This window comes from Phoca vitulina, unplaced genomic scaffold (genome assembly GCF_004348235.1).
Source record: "Phoca vitulina isolate PV1807 unplaced genomic scaffold, GSC_HSeal_1.0 scaffold5, whole genome shotgun sequence".
In the NCBI taxonomy this organism is placed as follows: Eukaryota; Metazoa; Chordata; class Mammalia; order Carnivora; family Phocidae; genus Phoca; species Phoca vitulina.
The window spans coordinates 50881734-50906803 of record NW_022589708.1 but is presented as its reverse complement, the minus strand read 5'-3'; the positions used below and the strand labels follow the sequence as shown (position 1 = coordinate 50906803).

Below are 25070 nucleotides of genomic sequence, written 5' to 3'. Positions count from 1 at the left end.
AGAAACTGCTCACCATGCACCCCCTTGACCGGTCTGGGCAGCCTCCTGTTTGGATTCTTTCTCATTCATCGAGCTCACCGTGGTAAGTGCTCCGTAGTGTGGAGCCCTCACTGAGCATCCAGGGTGAAAACACTGCTGGTCTCTCCCTCAGTGGGAGGTTGTTGGGAAAAAATTGTCCAGAAGCAGACTCTCTCTGTAAGGGGACAGTCAGAGACAACCTGGGGAGTAGCAGCTAGAGAGGGAGTCCCCCTGGGGAGATCCACAGCCTCTAAACCAAGTTCCCTAACTTTCTCTGGAAAGCGTCATTCAGTAAGATGGGAGGTGGGGGTGGGGGCCAGGGGAACAACTGGAAACGGCTTCTGGGCGAGGGACTGAGGCTTGCTTTTCCCTCCTGGGACCTCCAAGCTCTGTTTCACCCACAAAGATTGCTTTGAACCCATCTCTTTCAAGGAAGTAACAAGTTGGGAACCAGATACTGGGCATCACAAAACGCCTTTGAGTTAATATTTGGCAGGAGATACCGCGATCAAAGAAGAGCTGGCAGGGTGGGGCTCGGTGACAAGGTTCCTGGGTGTCCTGGCCCTCCTGGGGTGGTCACATGCTCCCTGGTGGCTTCCTCTTCCCACAGACTGGATGTGGGGAAATCCCCACTGGGCGCTATAAGAAGCCCCTGGGCTCTGGGCAGAAGCCAGTGGCTTGGGCTAAGAGCACAAGATGACATCAGGCCTCCTCTGCCTCCTCGCCCTTCCGTTCCTCCTTGGCCAGGCCACAGGGGATTTGGAGCCCCTGATCGCCAGCACCACCTCCAGCTCTTTCCCTGACCCTGTGTTGAGCTCCAGCTTCATCCCTGGCTCCAGCTCCAACAACAGCTTTGGTCCCAGCCCTGGCTCCGTGACTCAGGTGAGAAGGCCCCACAGTCTGAGAGCTCTGTTCATTCCCTTCCTCTCGCTTTTTGGGGAGCGCTCTAGAAGAGTTACAGCTCCCTTTGTTAACTGTAGGCACCCCAGAAATGAATTAAAACCTGGATAAAATAATTAAATTGTTTGCAAGGGAGACGACATCTTGGTTCTTCCACTGGAGGCTTTAGGGAAAGAATCGAAACTTGAAAGAGGTTCTCAAACTTGGCTGCACTTTGGATTCGGGGGTAGGAGGCGAGGGTGGGAGGGGGACTCTAAAAATCGAGATGTCCAGGTTCTATCCCAGATGAGAACTCTTAGGCCGCATTACTAGGCCGCGTCCTGAGCCTTGTTGCTTGGGAGCTGAGTCCTCTTTGTATCTCCTTTGAGGAGCTGAGAAGAGCAGGGAGGATATGAGACATTACGGGTCAGGAAGCATATCCTCACTTCAGCTCTGCCCACGTGGGCTCTGGGCCTCTCTGTAGGAGCCCTGCTCTGTAAAACCCAGGCTTTCCTTGCTATAGTGTGCCTTGGGGTGGAGGAGTCTTAACTCTCCCAGAGGCTGTCCCTGTGTGCCTCTGTGATCTTTATTCACAGGTCAGGTTGCTGCTTACATGCTCCCATCTGAATGGAAGGGCCATTGGGAAAAGGGGAGGAAAAGGCCTTTCTGTAGTTTCCATTTTGCCAATGTAGGCAATGGAAACTTGTTGATTAACGAATGGTTTGGATAGGGCCCAGATAGAAACTGCCACAACAATGTTCATTGAGTGCCTAATAAATGACGGGGCTCGCTTAAGTACATAATATGTGTTATCTTATTTAACGCTCAGAGGTTGGTAAAATTAATGGTCCCATTTTAGAGATGTGGAAACAGAGGCTTAGAGAGGTGACGTCATTGGCTTAAAGTCACTAAACCAGCAGATTATGTAACTCAGACTTAGTCTGCCCCTCCTCTTCCCCATCTCTCCCTAGGCAGCTTTCTATATTTTGGGGGAGTATAGATGAAAACTTATTTTTAAGGGGAGAATGGTTTTGGGAATCATAAATATGCTGATAGTCTTTGTAGTCATAAATCAGATGCATTATTTTATTCCATGATACTAAGTAACTTCTGGGGACAATTAGAACTGGTTAACATTGAAGAAAGAGGTTAACAATAAATAATTTATTTTGAAGCTTCATCACCAATCAGAAACCAGCATTTGGGTAAGATGATCACTTAAAATAACAGAAAATAAAGTATAGGTCAAGAAACAGAGAAATCCAATATGCCTGTTGTCTGATAAAAAGATAACTGTTTTAAAGTAGATAAGGAATGGTAGTTAAATTGCACTTAGAGGTTTTAATTTCCTTCCTGGTTTACTTATCTCCCTCTGGTGAGTCAGTATCACTACCCAAACTTCTTTTTTATAGCAGGCTAGGTGTCACTTCTACTATAAACCCAATTTCCTAGGGCTGGCTGTCAGCTTGATGAGCTCTTTGGAAAGTGGTGGAAAACCCCTTTATAACTGTCATTGAGCAAGTTCCAAACGTATCATTTTCTGTACTTGGAAAATGTTGAGTACCATTATTTTATGCCTTGAATCTTTACAGGCACTTAGACCTGGCTGCTAATTAGAGCCAATTGCAACCTTAAATCACAAATGTGAGTCACACCTTCAGCTCTAGCGCTCTGAGCACTCCACATGCCTTGGATGGCTCCCTCCAAAGAAGGAGCCGCTCTCAGGGTCCTCAATTCACAGACAAGAGAAGGCGCCATGCTTTGTTCCACACAGTGACTGGCAGAGTCGGAACATGGAGTCGTGTGCTTTTGTCATCAGGCTAAGGGGCTTGGGTTTGTTGAAAAAAAAGGACACGAAACCTCTCTCATGACAATGGGCCTGATTCACTGGGCAGGAATTGGGTCTTATTTGTCTCCCTAACACCACAGCCTGGCAAGCTGTAGACACCAGTAAATGTTAATTGAACACATGCTGTGTGAGACCCCATCAGTGTGAGGTGTCTTGTAAGGTACCGAGGATCCTATTTGTCCCTCACAAGGGAGATTGCAGACCCTCTCAAAGGCCAAGGGGACAAGCACATGTCTGTGTCTCCCATTCCTCTTGTTACACTCACATAGAGTTTAAACATTCACTGCAAAGAGAGAGACCCATCACCATTAGCTTCATTGTCTTTGAATATGAGGAGCAGAAATATCTCTAATGGGAGACACTGATCAAACTTATGGACCATTTTGATGTCAGCTGCGCACGCTGGGCTGATGATAAGCAGGTTGGAAGCTGGGGAGTCCACGGTGCTGGGACAGAGATGTTCAGTAGAAGACAATGGAATGGCTGTCAGCAGGCTCATAATTATTTGCCTGCCTTTCAGGTGAACTTCAGGACTAAAAGTTGTTAGCTGGTGGTTTCTAGTTGATTGTCTAGAGACTGCTTGATGATCTCCACTATTTTCTGATTTGACAGAGCTTTTCAGTGAACTCTAAGTATGGTTCACCCTGTCTTATGCAGCTAATTAACCTCCCCTTGTCAAAATGCAATGCAAGATATTTTTTGAGGGTAGACAGTTGTTATAATAAGCTGGTTTTTTTTAAAGTCCACGATACGTTGGTCCTCCTGTACAAGCCTTGGCGTGCTTGAATGGGCGGGAGTCTTTCTAGCTTCGGTGGGAGTGATAAACCTGGTTCCAAGGGAAGCTGGTCTCTCTGAGAGACTTCTGGTGTAGCTTGTCCAGGCCTTCTTCATCCCTGGCAAAGACCCTTACCTTAACCCCTTCCCAGCCCCTGTGTTCAGCATAAACCTGCTCGTCTCTCCTCCTTACTCCCCAGGTGTGGGATGTGATTGGCAAAGAAAATTGAGACCAATGTCAAGAATTTACCTGGCATCTATATATATAAACATTGTGTGTGTGTATGTGTGTGTGTGTGTGTGTTTGCTCATCTTAAAGAAGATTAGGTTAAATTGACAAGCAATTTAGTTGCAAAAAAGCCTGAATTAATTGGTCCAGAGGTCACTGCCAGAATACATCTTGATTATAGAAGCATCTAGGTCCAGCTTGTTTGGAAATCATGGAGGTTGATAGATACTAAATGCACAGAGCACACAATCTCAGCTGCGGCCAATTGACCTCCTAAACTTTGAGAGGTGTGGCCTGCATCTCTGCAAATTCTGCAAGCCATTGCTCTGCCCTTGGTAGTTTCGGAGACATTTCAGTCTGATGTTCCACAGGTGAGCTTTGGGCTGACCATCAGATGAGATCATTGTAAAGCTCAGCCAGTTGGCTGCCAAGAGTTCCTCTGGAAGGCAACAGTAGTAATAAAAAAATGTTAATTGTGCTGGGATCCCCTTGGGGAAGTTCAAAGGGGACAAAGGAAAAACAGGATCTTTCAAACCTGTCATTTTAAAATATGCAGCGGCACCAAAGTGTGAGCCTGAATATCTTAAAGAAACATCAAATATTTTAAAATGACTTTTCTGCAAGTGGTAAGCTGGAAAACTTAAAAAAAAATTTTTTTTTGCACAAAACCTTCAAACTCCTACATTATTCTGTCTTTTAAAAATGGCTGGTTTGTTTCCATTTTGAAGAATGTTAATTATACAATTTCCTGGGTGAAGAGAGGATGTGAATTTGCACTGTGTTTTTTCCCTGTAACCCATATCCATGATGGTTTTCCCGTTCCATTCGTTGGAAGGCATTGGGTTGGGGTTGGGGTAAAGAAAATGAGTGCATGGAAGAAAAGGGAAAGTGACATCTACTGATCACCGACCACATGCCAGGGACTTGGTTTACATTACGTAGTTACTCTTGGGGATGACCCTCTGAAGTCGGTTATCTCTATTAGACAGGTGAGGAAAGCAAGACTTACAGAGGGTTCATGTCCAATAAGTGGTAGAATTGGAATTCAAACTTAGGATGCCCATCACTTCTTTCTTTCCCTTTCCTTACATGGGAACAGTAATAATTTCCTTGAAGCCTCCTCAAGAAAGGAGAATCTTCCTTTAGGTAAAGGTGTCTGACAGTGGTTTGGCCTGGCTGGTGGAGATGTGGCTGAACTGAGTGTAATCACTGCCTGGGAAACATGGCAGTTTTAGCTTGTGTCTCTGATCCGCTTCATTCATTCATTCATTCATTCATTCATTTAAGATTTATTTATTTTAGAGAGTGAGTGTGAGTGGGGAGAGGGAGAGAGAGAATCTCAAGCAGACTCCCCACTGAGCATGAGCCCAGCGGGGCTTGATCTCACGACCCTGAGATCAGGACCCTGCGATCAGGACCTGAGCCGAAATCAAGAGGCGGGCGCTTAACCGACTGCATCACCCTGGCTGATTCTGTTCATTTATGTATTGGACTCCACTTGCTTGCCTCTGAGCACTCTTGACAGGCCAATTTCTGTCACTCCAGTTACCAAAAAGCTAATTTCCCAGCTTATTACTGATGTTGAACTTATTTTTATTTCAGTCGCTTTCCAATTTCACTGGATTCGAGGATGACCACGGCACCTGCCAGTGCTCTGTGATCCTCCCGGACACCACCTTTCCTGTGCAGAGAGTGGAACACTTGGAAGTCACGGCTCACATTCTCTCCCAGAAGTTCGAGAAAGAGCTTTCTAAAGTAAGCATTGCTTTTCTTCCTCTTCCAACCAAATCTTGATAGGAACAAACCAACCCTTTTTATTCAGGATTTGATAAGCAACCTTCGTTGTGTCAAAGCCAGCATGCTTGCATCCTGTGGAGATGTTAGCATTTGTTTTTACAGTACACCTGTGGAGCTCTTTATAGCAGGAAAAATGAGGGCATGGGAAGAAAATGGGATGGAGATGGTGCATGCCACGGATAAACTCACTTCAATACTGTGCACGTGTGATTGGAAGGAAGCCCTGAGCTTCCCCCTGCCAAACCCAACCCTGCAATTTTTATTTGGTTTTGGTTCTGTTGTTTCTTCTCCTTTTGGTCTTCTTCCTCCTCTTTCTTCCAGCTTTGCCTTGTCTTTCCTCTCCTCTCTCCTCTGTTCTCTCTTCCTTCTCCTTCACTTTTCCTTCCTATTCCTGTTCACCCCCCCTTCCCTTGTCCATCCCTTCTAATCTTTCTCCCTTTCCTTCCTATTTTTTTTTTTTTATTAATCTTTCCTTACTTTTGGAAAGCCCCACCTCCTTCTTTGCCTCTTCCTTCTCCTCTTCCCCTCTTGGAAGCTTGTCCTCTTCCTGTCTTTCTCCCTCTTTTCCTTTCTCTTCCTCTGATTTTCTTTTTCCAGTTTACTTTCTTCTCTCCCTCCCCCACCTCCCTCCCTCTGTCTCTCCCTCTAACTCTCTCTGTCTCTGTGTGTCTCTCTCTCATTCTCTCTCTCGTGTGTTATCCTCTGTTGTCTCAGCAGGAACATTACATTAGACATGTCTAGCATTAGACCGAAACGGAAGGCTTCGCTGGGAATTTGAATCAATTCTAATAGGTCACGCCGCCTTGGTAAAGACCCCGCTTCCAACCCCCTGATTCAGGCTTTTCTCCAGCCAGAGGAAGTCATCCCACAGGGTTTGCCTTTCTCTGAGCCGGCTGGAGCAATGTGACCTGGCATTCCAGTTTTGACCCCTTCTCCGTTTTTAGCCAAGTTAAAAATCAATTAGAAAGGCTCCTATTTTCTGCACAGGTGAAGTCCAAGCTAGGCTATAATCACATTATGCATTATTTACTACAGCTCCATTAATCTACAAGGAGCTCTGGCCTTCCTACAAGATTCCAAATAAGTTTTCCTGAGAAATTTAAACTTAGCTACCTCAACATCCAGCACAGTTACCCTTTAAGACAAAACTTATGATGAGGCTGAGACCCTGCTTTCAACCTGAATTGGTAGATAAATATTCTATGTTTAAATGAATGTCCAGGAAAATGTGTTTGACTACACTAGGAACCTAGCTTCTTAAGAAATAAAATGTCCTTGAATTAATCAGCAGAAAAGGCACAGCGCTAAATTATAAATTCCAACCATTAATATTCATAGCCTTATTCCAGCATAATCAAGTACAGATAAGAAGTTATGCATGAAAACATAACAAGTGGAGGAAAATCCTAAGTAAAGATCTTTTCAGTTAGAGTCATTTGCTTTGAAATAGTGGAAGCAACTGATTTGCATGCTTTCTTTGCTGGCAGGAGTGTGAAGGGCAGTTTGAAACCCCATGCTGTTTTGGGGAAGTGTGCAGCTTGCCAGGGTGGAGAGTGCGGGACATTTCATTCCAATTCTGTAAAGAGGGCAGGTGGCATCTGCCTTGCTAATAATTGGCAGGGAGGAAGTGTGGAGTAGGTGGGAGAACTTTTAGTTCTGAAAGCATGAGTAGCTGTTCCTCAAGAAATCTGCGATTGAGGCCAAAGAAAGGAATTGACCTGCCCGTTGAGATTTGCATCATAAATTCTGCGTGACAGATGATAATAACAACAGCAAGAACAGCTTCCCTTTGTGCTTTTCTAAATGCCTCTGGGTCTGTTCTACTCTCAAGCGACTCTTTAAGGCAGATAGGCCAGTGTTCTTCCCATCTTAGGGATGGAAAAATGGAGGTTCATAAAGGTCAAGAGACATCAATGGACAGGTCATTCCTCTCTTGGCTGGGTGAGCCAGGGTAGGAATTTGGGTCTTCAGAATCATCCCAGTTCCTTTTCTCGGCCATGCTGTTATCAGCCTCCAAGAAGAGATGTGGGAAGTCAGGCATGCCTTCAATCCAGAGTTATCTCTTCAGCTGAGGGCTTTTGAATTTTCAGGTGAATGATTATAGCTGTCCCTAAGTTGTCTTGGAAATCACCGTTTATCTGGAGGCCTGGAGGGGATGCCCGATTGGACAGGCTGCCAGAAGAGGGTTTGGTTGGACTGCTTTGCATTGATTCATTATCTACCAATTCAGGGAAGACAGGGAGCTGCCTCTGCATAAGATGCTGAAAGCATTTTATACTTTTCTGTTGTTTATGATATGTCCTCTTGTGACCATACTCAAGAGAGGACGACACAAAAGGCAGCTCAGGATTTTCTTTCTGCGGTCTTTGGGGCAAGTTATTTAATAGGACACATTTGCTGATAGATCCTCATGCACGAGAAGGTTGAGGCAGTCAGGGAGACATTCAGGCAACTTCTAAACAAACAACATTGATTAAACAATGTTTTGTGCAGTGAAATATAATAAATTAAAAGGTCAGATTGAAAAAACCCCCTGAAATCACTGTTTCTCTAATAATTGCAGGCAGTTTATAGACATCCAGTAAGTGAGGCACTTTTTTTTTTTTTTTAAGATTTTATTATTTTTAAGTAATCTCTATACCCAATGTGGCGCTCGAACTTACAACCCCGAGATCAAAAGTTGCATGCTCTACTCACTAAGCTAGCCAGGAGCTCCTAAGTGAGGCACTTAATATGTATTATCTCTAGTCTTTCCAATAATCTTGTAAGCTTGATATCATTACCCCCAGTTTATATGAGGGGACTAAGGCTTAGAGAAATTAAGTGATTTGCCTCCTAAGTACTGAAGGCGGATTTGAGTTTAGGTGGATCCAGCTCCAAAGTATTTCATATGTCTTCACTGTCAATTCAAGCTCAACTAATCTTGTTAAAGATATATTAAAATAACAGTTATGTTGCAGAGTACATTTATTTATTTCAAATAATCTGGCCATAATAATGATCACAGGTTTTGAGGCAGAAGCATGAGCCAGATTCTTTAGTCTAATAGCCGGCTGCACTGCACCCCTATCTATTACGAGACTACATTTACTGTGCGGAACAACGACAAGTACCCCAAAGTGAACCCCTAAACAAACTTTGATTCTTAGAACCCACCAATGAAGTAGTATGTGCATCACAAACAAAAAAAAAAAAAGGAAATTCTGAATGTTAGGTTGGTGGTTGGAAGGCAAGCATAGACGAGTCTTTTAAAGCTCAAACTTGTAGTGATGAGGAGCTTGTAGTAAAGATGTTGACACAGAGAGGTGTCCCCTTAGGGCTACACCCATATTCTTGCTGCACATCTCTGGGCAAGTCAGGCTGCTTCTGCTGATGTTGCACTTCTGGGAGAGCTAGATGTTCTCAGAATTGCCCATTCTCAACACTAGAGAACCGAACAATCTACTTAAGTTGGTAAAGTCCTCAAATTCTCTCCTGCCTTTTTTTTTTTTTTTAGAGAGAGAGTGTGTGCGCATGCATGAGCAGGGAAGTGGGGAGGAAGAGGCAGAAGGAGAGGAGGAGAGAGAATCTCAAGCAGGCTCTCAGGCTCCATGCTCAGCGCAGAGCCCAGGACAGGGGCTCAATCTCACGACCCTGAGATCATGACCTGAGCCGAAATTAAGAAGGGGACGCTGAACTGACCAAGCCACCCAGGAGCCCCTCCCTCCTGCCTTCTTAGAACTCCATGGACGATTCTGGTTTTCCTGAACATCACTGAGCTTTCCTTTAAATGTCTGCTGAAAGAACCTCAAATTTTCCCCAAACAGATCTTTTTTTTTTAAGATTTTTATTTTTTATTTTTGACAGAGAGAGAGAGAGAGCACAAGCCTGAGAAGCGGCAGGTAGAGGGAGAGGGAGAAGCAGGCTCCCTGCTCAGCAGGGAGCCCGACGCGGGGCTGGATCCCAGGACCCTGGGACATGACCTGAGCCGAAGGCAGACGCTTAACCATCTGAGCCACCCAGGTGCCCCAACCCCAAACAGATCTTTAGAGACCTCATTTTGTGGCAGACTCTAGGTTATGCCTTGGTTTTCAGTGAGAATCTGGGAGAGCCACATTTTATTTAGCAGAGATGACAGTTGGATCACTCATTTCTGTAGAATAACAGCTGCGATGTGCCACCAACATGTTCCAGGGAAGCAGAGGGTGTTTCATGTGTTCCAAGAGCTGGCAAGGCCAAATGCCAACAAGAATACTCATTTCTCAAACTTCCATTTCTGCAATGGATTGGCACTTTATTATTATTATTATTATTATTATTATTTTTACCACAGGCAAGGTTTTACACTTGATTTTTGTAGAAATTAAAACCTGGCTACCTTATATTTGTGTTTATACTTTTGAGAGGAGGACTCATTAGGTCATTTATATATATTTTTCTAACCTCCTTATCCACCAAAATGTCACCAGCTTTATCAGCCTCCGAGTGATGGCATGGCTGATGGCAGTGAGCATCAGTTGCCTGAGGAGATACACTCACAGTGCCAAGGGCTGCATTTTCAACTTTCATTAAAATCCTCTTTGCCTGAAGCCCTAGCCCTTGAGGTCTGTGGCCTATGAGTCTGCTCTAATTTGCACAGTGGGGTTAAGTGGAAGGGCTAAAACGACAGAAGTTAGGGCTGCCTTTGGTATTAGGAGGATTATAGGCTAACATCTGGCTCTGAATTCATCCAGGCCTCGTGGATCAGCTACTTGACATTAGCACGGTTTGGGGAAAAGTATCACTTATGTTTGAATTTTTAAAAAGAATGTAAAACTAGCAACTTTTAATGAGCAGGTCCTTAAAAAAGCCATGGCATTTCTTTTCGAGATCAGATACAAAAAAGAACCACCAAATGTGTTTATTGAAATATCCATTTGGAAATTCCAATTATACACTGAACCACCAAGGGAATTTTTGCAAGTATTTTAACTTAATGATCAGACATTCAAATATATGCAACAAACGTGTAAAGGTCTGATTGCAGTAATCAGTTCTTGGAATAAATGTGGGTGCTCTTAATGAAATGTGCACTTGACAGTTGCATATACACTCACATATTGTGTAATAAAGTTGGGTCTTTATGCCACTTTGTGAAAGGTGGAGGGGCCCAAAACTCAATGCATGTGGCAATCAGAGAAGGAATTCTCCTTAGTGCATTTCTCCCGCTTCTAGAAAATAGTTAGATTTAAAGCAGTGTTTCTAAATGGAGGGAGGGTGGTGGTGGTGGTGATTTTGCCCTCAGGGAACATTAACAATGTCTGGGGCATATTTGGTTGTCACAGCTGAACAGTCTATGGGTGCTTTTGGTATCTAGAGGCCAGGGATGCTGGTAAACATCCTATAATACACAAAAAAGCCCCCCCCCCCCCCCCGAGAGAATGCTCTAGCTTAAAATATCAATAATGCTGAGGCTGGGAAACGCTGATTTAGACACGGTGTGTGCATTGAGGGCCTGGTTCAAACCAATTTAGTTTGGAGACCTAATATCTTCAAACATTAAAATGGAAATTAAAATATACTTGTGCATGATGACTCTGAAGCAAAATTATTTTTAGTCTAGGCAAGTACAAAATCCACCCCATGTTTTAGTTTCTTTTTTTAGTTTGCACTTAGATAGATTAAAAAAAACTACTCAAATATATTTTTGATCCATTTCTTTACCAAAAAATAAAAAAAAAAAAAGATTGACAGCAATCAAACAGTCCCCAAGGGCTTGGTCGTGGAGGAAGACTGCATGGTATTACTTTGGGAATTGACTTAAGCTTCTTGATTCCCTTTCAGGTGAGGGAGTATGTCCAATTAATCAGTGTGTATGAAAAGAAGCTCTTCAACCTAACCGTCCGAGTAGAGATCATGGAAAAGGATACCATTTCTTACACTGAATTGGACTTTGAGCTGATCAAGATAGAAGTGAAGGAGATGGAGAAACTGGTCACACAGCTGAAGGGCAGTGTCGTCGGAAGCACAACAATTGTGGACCAGCTGGAAGTGGAGGTAAGGCATGAGCTTGTTTCTGAGAGCTTTACTAAGAAATTCTCCTCAGCGGGCAGGTGCCAGGACCAGGCTACGGGTCTCTCTTCCAGCTTCCAATTCTGCACTCTCGTATGGCCGCATGGTCACATGGCATGTCCCATGTTCTGCTTTCCATGGACATCTGTCTTTGACCAGTAAGTTCAGCACAGTGGGGACATGTTCATTGAGGAGCAGGTGTCTCCAGTGGTCCTGCCCCAGAACCAAGTGGCCTTTGAACGTCTCCAGAAAGGAGATGCTATGAATCTGAACAACTCCATGGCCAGGTTAGATCAAGTGCCTTCTCTGTTCTGGATTTATGCTTGTGGGACTAGAAAGCCACAATTTACCTGATTTTGGACTTGCTAGGTCAGTTTCTCCTTTTGAATGATCATGTGATCCTTGATCCCTCTTGGAACACTTCTCCACATACTGGCAACCCTCTTTAAAGGAGTTTCTTGGGAGTATGTCTTAATGAAGCCTTTATCCTCTATGGATAAAGACCATCACATTAATGTTATGGTTGGGTAATTCATATCAATGTGAATTTACTAGCACGGTCATGACGTGGGCTGTAGTTGAGAATTCTAGTTACATATGTCAGACTTTAAGTTTTCTCTGGCCCTCACCGTTCATTAGAAACTTAATTATAATACAACATGAGTAAACACAAGTTTATAAGGGAAGGTTATTGGAAATGAACTTTAATGGACTTTTGTGGATGCTTAGACTGAGCCTGTGCTCTATTATTAAATCTGTTAAAATCTTTGCCATTTTCTTCTTGTCACACACATCTGCCTGAGATGTGACAGGCATTCACACTAAACCATAAAATGTATTCTTCCAAGTGAAACCATTCAGAAGAATCTCGGGCATATTCTCTAGCAATGTTTCACTAAGTGACAGATTCAGCCCTGGAATGTTTATGAAAGCAATTGCATGATACTACAAAGTCACTCTGAATTTTTATTTCCTTAGATAAGGAATATGACTCTCCTGGTAGAGAAGCTGGAGACGCTAGACAAAAACAATGTCCTTGCCATTCGCCGAGAAATCCTGGCTCTGAAGACCAGGCTAAAGGAATGCGAAGCCTCTAAAGGTGAAAATGTTCCTGTCACCCCACCTCCTCTTGCCCCTGGTAAGCATGCCATGTTTTCACCACTTGAGCCAGGCCCAGGTAGGAGCTGAGAGCAGGATGGGGAAGGGAAGATGGGATTGTTGCGGCTCTGAGCTTCCTCTTCCGTGCTTTGAAATCTCTCCCTTAGTAGCTCCACTTGCTAGCATGTTCTGGGGTGCATAGAGGAAAAGCACCGACGATGAGTTGACTTAAAACAAGATCCACGCATTACACGTGTCCCCTTTGCATTTGCTAACAAGAAGAACATCTCTGTGGTGATAGAGTTGATGTCAGGGGGGCTGGGTGAAAGCTTCTGGAATCTGCATGGCATCTGTGCCGTCCTGTGGATTGCAAGGGCTGATTGGCTCCTGTGGCTGATGAGCTGGGTTATGCTTGAATCTTCCTTCCCTCCTCTCTTTCGCTCCCTGCTTCCATCTCTTTGTTTTTCCTTTGTGCTTTCCTTAAATGCACCTGCTGTTTAGCATGTCTTGGGATTGAGGGAGGCATTAATGGATGGCCCCACATGCCCAGGACTTGGGCCTGCCATCCCTCCTGGACAGGAGTTCCTGGAGGGCAGGGACGGCCTCTCACTCTCTAACGGTCATCCTTGGGGCAAGGTATAGCCTAGAGGGGGTGCACCATAATACCTCCAGGGATGGAGGCAGTGGAGTGTAGGGGTCAGGAGTATGGCTCTGGGACCCCAAAGGCCTGAGCTTCCCAGCTATGTGGCCACAGCCAAAGATCCGTAATCTCGGCAGTGATAAAGTGGGAGGAGAGTACCTACCTTGCAGGGGTGCCGTGAGGGTCAATGAAACCAGCCTTGGGAAGCACAGAGCTCTATGACTGGCACTTATGCACTGGAATTTGTTATTATTATTAATGAAGATAGCTGAAGTGGACACCTTGCTGGGAACAAAAGCAGTGCTCCTCGGGTGCTTCAGCACACCCCTCCAGGTGAACGAAAGCCCGCTGCTCAGCCTCTCAGGTCTCTGGCACAGGGCAGCTCTCTGCGGCTCGTGCGCGTCTCCACCTGAAAAGGGCCTGTGGCTTCTCATCCCATCATACAGCTCTTGGTATTCTCATTAACTCCTCTTCCCACAACCTGATTCCTTTTAGGCTGTGTGTTTCTGGATCCTTGTCAATGTAGCTGGTTTCTTTAAGGCTTTAATTAGATACGGCCATCGTTCTAAGCCTCTTGGTGGTGGTTAGCAGACTCATCCTTCCCTCTTCTTTGTTGGCAATCTGTCATAGTATGACATACAGAGGTAGTTCAGGACAAAGGCCGTGCCTCGTCCTCCATTACAAGCTAAGGTTAAATTTGGTCTGGGATCAGTGGTGTCAGTGTGCGTTGAAAACGTGAGCTCATTCTGCTGGGCCACGCAGGGCTCCCTGAGGACGGGGGTCAAAGCAGTGACAAACCCTGATAACACCTGAGCAAGGCTTGCTTCATTCCTTCCCTCGCTCCCTCCCTCTCTTCCTTCCTTCCTTTCTTCTTTCTTTCTTTCTTTCTTTCTCTTTGTTTGTTTGTTTGTTTGTTTCTTTCTTTCTTTCTTCACAGCAGATTTTCCTCATGGAATAGATATTTCAAGCACAGTTTTCTCTGCATTCCTTAGAGCGAGGACATTTTAGAACTGGAGGGGACACTCAGAGCCATCTGGCTCAGGTCCATCGTGTCTCAGGAGGAGGGGACTTAGGTGGTGAGGATGCTGCTTTTCCTGAGGCCACACAGGTAGTTAATGGCAGAGCTGAAGCTGACGTGCAGGGCCCCTTACTCTGTGGGTATCGCAGGACCTAGAGTGTCCGATGGCAGTAACTCAAGGATGGCAGTGGGAGACAAAGTACATTGCTTGGTATATCTAAGGAGGAAAACAAATGAGTCTGTTGGATTATTTTTGTTAGAATTCCTTTTCTAGAACTTTCCCCTAGGTCCTCACACTTAGTCTTTTGTAAGCCATCCCAGCCCAGCTGTGTTGTTTAAGCAAATTGGACCCAGATTTCCTCTCACTTTCCCACAACCTTGGCTGTACCTGGATCCCAGCCAAGCCACTTGGCCCTCCTCCAGCTTTGTTCATATTATATTTATGATGTTTATATTAAACGGACTTTTTGTCATGTTTTTAAATCAATTTCTTTTTACTTGCTCTCTTTCTGTTTGATTGGTTGATAATGCAGAATTGGAAACTCCCCAGACACCACAAAGTTGTGAGCCTGTGGAGACTTTAATTAAAGTTACTCACTATTATGCGACCTTAAAATCTGGCCTGTCTGCTTTCACTGCAGAGAGGCACAGAACAAAAGGCTGTATGCAAGTCTCAGCTCTAAAGCAATTTTGTGTTCGCTGGGCCCCTCCCTTGCAGTTGCCACGTGCTACCCCTGTGGTCAGCTTGATCTTCGAACCAGCACATGTAGCTAGGGTTCAATAAAACATGCTTTATATTTGGTTTATGCTGAAAATGGCATCCTTTTCTGCTTCATTTCGTAGAACTTTCTAATCTAAAATAATTGGCCTTCTGCTCATTAACTTTTTTTTTTCCTGAAAACAACTGACTCTGTCTGATCTCCCCTGAATCTAAATGATGGAAGATAGGCAAAATGTACGCACTCGCTCAGGGGTGGATCGCCGATGTGCTTGGCAATGATGCTGTGTCGCCGTTGTGCTTGGCAATGACGCATAGTAGGTGCTCAGGAAATGGTTGATGGAGGATATGGGGTGACCCGCCCAAATCCCAAGCCTTAGGAAAAGCAGAGCGTTGGGTAGTATATATTCAATAATTCAGAGTCAATTTGGTCTTCATCATCTTGTGATTATGACCAGGTTAATTGCCTAATTCTCACAAGTGAATTGTATTCTCCTCTTTGCTCAAAGTTCAGTTGTCCAGGTAGGAGATTGCACTCATAGATCCCAGATTAAGTTTCCTCTGCATATAGACTTTGACTTAAGAAAAATGCTGCTAACCATGAGACTTTCTTTTTTTTGTAGTAAAAATTTTAATCAGATAAACTAAAATATCTTTATGGGTTATAATTCTGGAGTTTGGCACCTAGCTTCTAACTTTTTTTACCCATCCTTCAAAATTGGGCAATGCAAATTTGAATTCCCATTTGTTGATGCAAATTAAAAACTCTTTACCACATCACACACACAAATACAACCATGAAACTTGAAAAAAGCCAAGTCAGGGTATGTTAAAGTCTTACCTTACGGTTTCCCAGGGTATTTTCAGAATACCATGGCAATATCTAATGAATTGCGTGATGAAGAGATTGCCAACCAAGGATACCCTTGTGTGGAGGGTTCCTTGCATTATGTTCTGTGGAGTGGATACTAGGCTTTTTGAAAAACTCAGATATGTAGCAGAGTAGAGGGCTAGGGTTTTATAAATAAGGTAAGCTGGGTTTGGGAGATTTGATCAGTCTTTCCTTCCCTTATTCCACAATCCTGATTTGGTACCACTGCATGGCTGGTCCTGTTCTGGGAACCAGGGTTACCAGGATGGCTCCAGGAACCTCCAGAAACCACTCTGTAGGAAGGGAGACAGGCAGGTGAACCTTCAATTCCAACATGATGTGATTATAACGCTGTTAGTTACCATTTATTGAGTTACTGTACATGCCTTCTCTCTCTTCTTCTTAACAGTGCTACAGAGTAGGTATTAGGAGTTTTTTGTTTGTTTGTTTGTTTGTTTTAACATAAGGAAGGTGAAGCTCAGAAGGTTACACAGCCAGTAAGTACTGGAGTCAGGATTTGACTTGGAATCTATCTGCCAGTATTTTCACTGTACCAGGCTGCCTTCCATAGATGCTCTGATAGAGAGGTGCACCTGTGATTCCCAGAGTGACAAGAAAGGTCCAACAACTCACCAACCTGATTAACACCAGGCTATCTTGGCTTCCTTGCTTGTGGGGTAGCTGAAAGGGTGCTTTTCTTCTTGTTTCTGTGGCATGTTCCTTTCTACCAGAAATTGCAAAATGATTCATTGGTCTCTTACAGTCTTGGATGATGGTTGGGCATGGGTGGTTGTCAGGGTAAACTTGTGATGGCTGAGGAAGGGAATGGAGTACCCCTAAGACCTTGAAATGAAGGAAGGGGTGGGGAAAGGGTATGAGATAAGGGGGGGTGGGAAAAAGCTTGGCACAGATGGGGTGAGGGGGGTGGGGGCTCTGGCAGGGCTGGATGAGCAGTGGGCACCCAGCTGGCTGTCAGTTTCAGTGTCGTTTCCAGGATAGTTTGCCACCAGGAGTCGAGGAAGCCCGCCATGGCCTTTTCTCTGGTCTGTCATTGCTGTAGCCACATCTGTGGTATTGCCAATGATGCTCAGTTCTCTTCTCTTTTTCCACCTCCTTTGACCATAGCCAGGGCCCTAAAAATGGCCCAAGGACATCGAGGAGAAGAGGGGTATGACAAAAAGGACAGGAGAGTGTTTAGGAACGGTTGGGAAGTGAGAAACAGAGACTGTGGTTTCAACAGTTTTGGTATTTATACCAGGTGTAATTTTTAATTTCCTGGTCCGTGTGGAAAATGATGAGCCATTATTATTATTATTAATGATAGTAGAAGTAGTCATATTTAAGAGGAGTTTATTTTGGTTCCTTTATATCTAAGGATTTCCACATCTAGCACAGAACAGTTTATGATCTTTAACACCTTGATAATGCTTGGATACGTGTATGCATCATAACTTTCCCTTAAGTATTTTGTTGCTGTTGGTTTGGGATATTTTCTTTCCAGAAAAGCAAGATTCAATTAAGCAAACAATTCCTAAGTCTTCCTACCTGCAAGAAAAATGTGACTTTCTTTCATTTCCTCAGAGTGAAATGTAGTTAAATAAATAAGTTCTCGGGAAGATGTTTTAACTAGAAAATCCAGTTTGTAGCATTTGGAAACTCAAACAGTTTTTGTTATCATTAAACTGAACACACCACTAACTTTATTTTAATAATTCATGCATTGTTTCATAAACAAAAGCCAACAAGCATTCATCTGAGAGATCACTTTTTGGAGAAGAAATAATAATTTATAATTTTATTTATTATTTCTTTGGTGGAGAGCAGTCTCTTGGCTGAACACACGTTGCTTTTTTATTTATGAAATGGTGCATGCATTATTAAAATAAACCTGCGACTGTGTTCTGCTTAATGATATGCAAAATTATTTGAGGTTGGGTACAGAATGGTTTCATTTCTCTACCTGTTGTATGGTTGGCTGGCTTTCCCACCAACTGCGGATTTATGAGAGCATTTAAGGAGCACGTATGTAATTCTGGGACCAAAAAGCCCCACCAGATTGGAAAAATAAAAGCAGGGTTTCTAGTAATGGTTTCACCTCTGAGCAGTCCTTGAATAAGGAGGGGAGAAGGGGGGGACATTTAGCAAGGAGAGGAATGGGTCTTTCCATATCGGTCAGAGGCACAGACTTACAGGCAAAGCTTTGCTCCCCCTTAACCAGCCTCCCCCCTGCCCCCCACCACCACCCTATGATAAATCAGGTAATTCTTTGGAGCTCTGCTTTTGGCTCCAGCTCACATCATGTGCTCTCCACGGCTCCCTGATTCCCTCCAAGCATTCAAAGCCAGATCAAGTGATTCAGGTTCTGTTCCTCCTTCCCTCACCTGCTCTGCTCCAGGCAGTCGGATGAGGGAAAATGACCTCAAATGTACTTGAAGTTGAATTTTCTTTGTCATCCAAGAAACAATGTTACCCGTTTGTAAAGGTTATTTATTAAGATCCCAGAAAATGTGTATTCAACTCTGGATAGTTATTATAAAAATCCTGGAGGAATTTTATTTTATTTTTGTAGCTCATAAATGGTTTGGGTTGGCAGGCATTTCAGAGTGCAGTGTGAAGGGCCAGTTGTCCAGTCTGGGTCGTTCACTGGTGTTACAGGGAAGGTGGATTCAGTGGACCAGTGAGTCTGGTCCCACTTGATTGTACACATTGTAATGGCAGTGTCCTATTGGGAAAGGTGAAGTACTTGTCTGGCATTCTATGGCCCAGTCGAAATTGTGGTATGAACAGCAAGACCTACCTTATTACTCTACAGCAAGATGGTCACCGAGTGTTCTAGGTCATGGGCTATGCTTTGGGCACAGAGCAGGCAATATTGCCCTAAAATAACTTCCATGCCTTCTCAAGGCTAAAATCCCACCATGATAGGACCATCTTTTTGTATCTTTAAAATCCCATATTTAAAACCTCCTCTTCTGAGATTGGCTTGGGCCGGCATTGGTACCTGGTGTGGGTATGCACTTGGGGTTCCAGGGAGGGAGGGCCAGAAAGGTGAAGGGCGTGGACACTTGCCCAGGACAGTCTTCTCCTTCATCACAATTGTCCCTGATCCTGGGGAATAGCAGGCTTTATGGGAAAAAGATAGGGTCTGGGATGATCTTGCTTTCTTGATTTCTCTGTCAGAAAGATGAAATTTAAAAAAAATTTGCAAAATGCTTTCTGACAGAAGAAAATCTATCAAATCCACCAAGTCCTCCTCTCCTCTTTCTGGGCCCTCAAACCTTTTTAGTGTGGCTCTTGTCAGCTTTAGCATCCCCATTTCCAGAATGAAAGCCCACTCATGGAAACAGAAGGTTGTTTTCTCTAGAGCCCACAGCGGGTTTGCATTGAGACTGACACCGAGAAGGTTTTGGCTCTTCTCCGTCAGAACCACTGTCGTCACTGAACCTTGACAAGACAAATCTTTATGGATTCCTTTGGTTCTTAGGGTATTAAACCATTTGTGTCTTGTCGTTCATTTTTCTCTAAGAATGCCCTTTTATGTTCTTGTTTGTACAGGGAGCTGTGGCCATGGCGGTGTGGTGAATATCAGCAAGCCGGCTGTAGTTCAGCTCAACTGGAGAGGGTTTGGCTATAAGTATGGTGCCTGGGGTCGGGATTACTCTCCCCAGCATCCAGAAGGGGGGCTGTATTGGGTGGCACCTTTGAATACAGATGGGAGAACTCTGGAATATTACAGACTCCACAGTACGCTGGATGATTTGCTATTGTACATAAATGCCCGAGATCATCGGATTACCTATGGCCAGGGCGGTGGTACAGCAGTTTATAACAACTACATGTATGTCAACTGGTACAACACCGGGAGCATTACCAAAATTAACCTGAGTAACAACAGGGCTGAAGTGACTCAAACTCTCCCTAATGCTGCCTATAATAACCGCTTTTCATATGCTAATGTTGATTGGCAAGATATTGACTTGGCTGTGGATGAGAATGGATTGTGGGTGATTTATTCAACTGAAGCCAGCACTGGTAACATGGTGATTAGTAAACTCAACGACACCACACTCGTGGTGTTAAACACTTGGTACACCAAGCAGTATAAACCATCTGTTTCCAATGCCTTCATGGTGTGTGGGGTTCTGTATGCCACCCGCACTCTGAACACCAAAGAAGAAGAGATTTTCTACTACTATGACACAAACTCAGGGAAAGAGGGCAGACTAGACATCACAATGCATAAGATGCAGGAAAGAGTGCAGAGCATTAACTATCACCCTTTTGAGCGGAAACTTTTTGTCTATAATGATGGTTACCTTCTGAATTATGATCTGATCTTTAACCGGGAACCCAAGTAAATGTGTGAGGGTGAGAGAGAGAATGTTCTTTGAAAAAATGGTCTTTTCCACTTCTTTAGCTATCTGCAGGGGGATTTGGAAGTGTGTTTGCTTAGTAGTGATATTTAGGAGCATAGTTCTATCACGCTGGAGACTTGGGATATTTGCCCTGATTCGATGAGTTCTTTTGGAAGCTGTCTGCCTCCAGAGATGTATTTCCCTACTGGAAAGAAGGTCCTTCCAGGGTGGATGGGACTGTGGAGGTCTAGGGGCATTATGGGTCCCAGGAAGGTGTCAGTGGTCCAGGCAGCATCTGGAAATTAAGGAACTTGAAGAGAACTCTGCATGGTTTTTGGGGATTCTTTGTACCAACGTGTCTCAGTGACCAGTTCTCCCCCATGTAGACAGACTAATTCATCCATACTTGAAAGAAACATGGGCTCAATTAGGCAGATTAATACCCAGAGCTCCTCGAGGGATCCAGTCTCCATCGTTGTATTTCTTACTAGCACCTGGAACAATGTTTTATATGTAGCATATTAGTAGATTAGCATGCTTTATTATATCTGTAAAATGCTCAGAGTTTTCTAAAGAAAGGCTCTTTTATGCATTAAATTGTACCACTGTAAATCGGTCCCAAATGGACCTACAGGTGAGGCACTTGCTTTTTCTTTGCTCCCTCTGTCCACCTATATAAGAGTCAGTAAACCCTCCTGCCTCATGACTTCATTCCAAAGGCAGCTCAGAAGATTAGAACCAGACTTACCAACCGATTCCCACCACCCCCATTCTCTGCTCTCCCTGTTTCCTACCTCCTGCTTTTATGAAAAGTAACTTTTTTTTTTTATGGCATGGATATAAGAAAAACAAAATCACATTTTTTGTTTCTTCATGAAATTTCACTTCCGTGACTCTAAGACCATAGGAAGATCACATGGCAGATAAAATAATAGCATATGTGGTTATATGATAAAGCCCTTGGAGCGTATGTGAGACTTGTATTAATTCATAGCAGTTGTTTCATTGCAATTTTTGTCTTTAAGCCTGAAAGCTGTGAGAAAATGAAGTTTTTTGAGGAAGAAATATTTTAAAAACCACTGATAGTATCTAGCAAATCAGTGCAGTTTGAGAACCTTCCAGGTGTCTGTGCTTCTGTGCTTTTGGATGGCGTTATCATCTGGTCTTGGTCTCCTTCCCTTTGATGTTCATGAGTCCCAGTCTATAGGATTGGCTCCCTCAATGCTATAATTGTCCCCTTTTAATAAATGATTAAAGTGGGTTTTGATAAAAATGTTGTCCTTTGTGTGTTTTTAAACTCTTTTATTTTTCTTATAAAAAAGCCTCTAGTAGGGTGGTCCCCCCCTTGCTGTGAGGTACCGCGTGTGCCTGCCTCCCAAACAGCAATACCCAGGAGATCGTACACCTTACAGCAAGGAGCATCAGGGGCTTTTAAAGGAATCCAAAGTCAGGGCTGGCTCTTTAGTTTTCATTTCCCTTTAAAATCCATTCTTTCTGGCAGCTTTTTTTTTTTTTTTTTTTTGGTATGAGACTGCGCTCTTTTCTTTTGGGATATGACCTTCTGTACTTATTAATTTGCATGACTGATCTGGTTATTTCCAATGTTAGACTATATTTGTGTGGTTTATATTCCTTTTCCAATTGAGCTATTAACGTAAGAAGCCTCCAGATCTTCCCCAAACAGAAGGTCTTGTACAGAAAGCAAAGGGACTAACCGGCCACACTGGGGAGAGAGATACCTTTACCAAAGAGAATGTGTAGGGGGACAGGTGACCTAGAGCTGGTAGGATCGATAGACTAGGCTAGTGTAGTTAGTCTTACCGAAATGCTCATTTTTAATGCATGCCACACTTTTTGAGGCAGGCGGTAGCTACAATATTTAGTATTTCCAGCAGTATTATTCTGTATTTTTCAGGCTGAGCAGAGACAGGTATGGCCTTCAAAATGCAACAAGATATGAAGATAAAGATGAGTAAGTCATGTGAGATACAAGTTAAAAACAGTGATGTTATATTAATCTGGCTCTGGGCAGTTTTCCAGATGAATATTTCTATCACATCCACAGTCTGACATCTGAAGATCTGGGAAAGAAGGTAGGAAGCCAAGGTAACCCTAACAAGCAGCTTCTTATCTCAATGGCTACAGAAGCATTTGCCTGGAAGTTCCCTTCCGAACCCACTGGCCATGGCCTGTCCACCTGCGGTGGCTGCTTGTGGGATGTCTCCTTCCTGGAAGGTGGAACGACTAACTGGGGGATTCAGCTACGCAGTGGAAATGTTAGCTCAGGATTCATCAGCTAGTGCCCTTTGGGGGAAAAAATTGTGTATATATATCTAAATCAGCTTTTTTTTTTTTTTTACTGTACCATATTTATCAAATCAGCTTTATTGAGATGCCTGGGTGGCTCAGTCGTTGAGCGTCTGCCTTCGGCTCAGGTCATGATCCCAGGGTCCTGCGGGGCTCTTTGCTCAGTGTGGGGCCTGCTTCTCCCTCTGCCCCTCCCCGCCCTTGTGCTCTCCCTCTCTGACAAATAAATAAAAATCTTAAAAAAAATAAATCAGCTTTATTGAGATGTAATTTACATGAGATAAAATCTGGCAATTTTAAGTGTACACTTAAATGACTTTTGGCAAACACATACAGTTGTATAAAGGCTACCACAATTAGGTTGTAAAATATTTCCATCATCCCCCCAAAGTGCTCTCGTGCCTTTCTGTGGTCAAATCCTACCCTCCTCTCCTAGCCCCTGCCAACCACTGATCCGTTTTCTACCTCCACAGAATCATACAATACGTAGCCTTTTGAGTCTGGCTTCTTCAGGTTTCCTCTTGAAAAAGAGAACTTGTGGACTCAAATTACCCTAGCTGGTAACTGAGCATTAACAGGTGCTCTCAGGGTTCCCTCCATTTTTATTATTTTGGGGGAGGTGGAGAGGGAGAGGTGTGGAGAGCTGAGGTGACCTCCTGCTCTGTAAGGATTCCCTCCTGGCCTGGAATTGCCATGGGAGGGGCCTAGCTCTGGGTGTCAATCAAGCCTACCAACCTGGCAGCACTGGCCAAACCTGAAACTTCCCTTGTCTTCAGCCTTATTCAATGTCTCTTCTCCAGTCTCTAGCCCTGAGCCGTAAGCATCTCTACCCAGATGAGTCCTGATACTAAAGATGCACAGTGGGTAAGAGTGTAGGATTTGGGGTCAGGCAAAACCGGATTTGACTCTTGGTTCTGCTGCTGACAAGTGGTACGGCTTTGGGCAGCTGCCTTAATTTTTCTGAGACTCGATGTCATTCTCTGTATAATAAAACCGCCTACCTCCGGGTCTTGTTGGGTGAATTAAATGATATTAAATATAGAAAGTGTTTAGTACAGTTTTTGGCACATGCTCTGCCCTCAACAAAGAGCTATTATCCTGGTTTCTCATTTTGAAACTTAAGTTCAGAGTGGTCATTGGGTTGACAAGATATAAAGCTAATTGGGATCAAAGTTTACATCTTCTCCTCTATAAGACTTGTTGCAAGTAGCAACTCTTTAAGCAGGTGCCATTTTTGTCATGAAAGAGTTCTAAAGGCAAGAGCACTCTCTCTTTGTCCTCAACTCCAAGGTGGGCCCTCAGAGCTGATGTTTATTATGTTCTGACACCAAAACCACCAAAACACAGACAGATGAGCAGCAGAGACTGAGACTCCTTTCCCTTTCTTTTGAGCCACTGAAAACCTAAATGAAGACTGGCTTCCATCAAGGATGGGACCAAAATAGATGCAGGGGATCTTCTACTTGCTTTTCTGTAGTCAACAAGAACATCAATCTTCTCAGAGCAGGGATGGGTATTTATTTTGTACTCTACTTTTAGTACAGAGTATTTCTCTCTCAGAGTTTGTTTACACTGCCAGCCTGAAGAATGTGTTTTCCCTCTCTTCTTGATTCGTGAACCACTGAAAGGGAAATGGCAGGGGATGGACAAATGGTGATCGTGTGGCTGCCTTCAGGATGACGTAGGGAGGTTCTGGGCCTGAGCCCTCAATCATCTCAAACAGATGTCACACCATGAAGGCTGATTAGCCTCCCCTGCTCCAGAAAGTTCCGAAACAACAAAAAGGTGAACTGTGACACATCAGAAAATAAAAGGCAGGCCTGTTTCTAAGGCACGACGCTCCCAGCCAGTGGAACAGACCAGCTGGCCTGGCTCATCGATGAGAGATGCTATTTGAGTTGTCAGTTCAGTTGCCAGGCCTCACATCTGTAGCTTGGGATGCACCCACTTGTCTCTGAGATCTGCATCTGCTCCTGGAGCTCATTCAAAGGGAACAGCTCTTGGAACCGAGGTCCATTGTGGAGAAAGATGGCCTTTCATCTGTCCAGTGGGGAGGCTTCTCCCTGGGTGCCACCTCTGGACATCCTGGAACCTGGAAGGCTGGTTTCCCAGGCCCCCAGCCCCTCTATGGAATCTGAAAGAAAAACTTATGGTGTGTTTGGGGGCTTCTCTGTGGTTTTCCTGGAGCTCAGTGTGTGTGGCCAGTGCAGGAGGATAAGGATGGAATGATGGGCAGGGACCAGGGTTTATATGACATCAAAGGAATTTCATTCCTGAAGCTCCACCCAGCAACTTTAAAATGACTCCAGATTTCTCTTTTTAGGTAGATTCTGCCAGCTCACGTACGTGTTCTTTTTGGTTGTGGCCTATGTTTTTATGCATTATTAGTGATTTACTTTTTCACCTTGGGAGCTATTATCAGTCAGTTCAGTGCAGAGACAGAAACAATGTCTTTTAACTGGGGTGCTGCTAACTGCCATATTAGAT

General features: G+C 44.0%; 1 protein-coding gene across 1 annotated transcript; it reads left to right on the top strand.

The window, feature by feature from the left end:
- The first annotated feature begins 714 nt into the window (after positions 1 to 714).
- Positions 715 to 20279, top strand: OLFM4 (olfactomedin 4). The gene is made up of 5 exons (XM_032402484.1): positions 715 to 900; positions 5352 to 5504; positions 11349 to 11561; positions 12555 to 12714; positions 19477 to 20279. The coding sequence occupies exons 1-5, from the start codon at positions 715 to 717 to the stop codon at positions 20277 to 20279; spliced, it is 1515 nt and encodes a 504-aa protein (XP_032258375.1).
- Positions 20280 to 25070: the final 4791 nt, after the last annotated feature.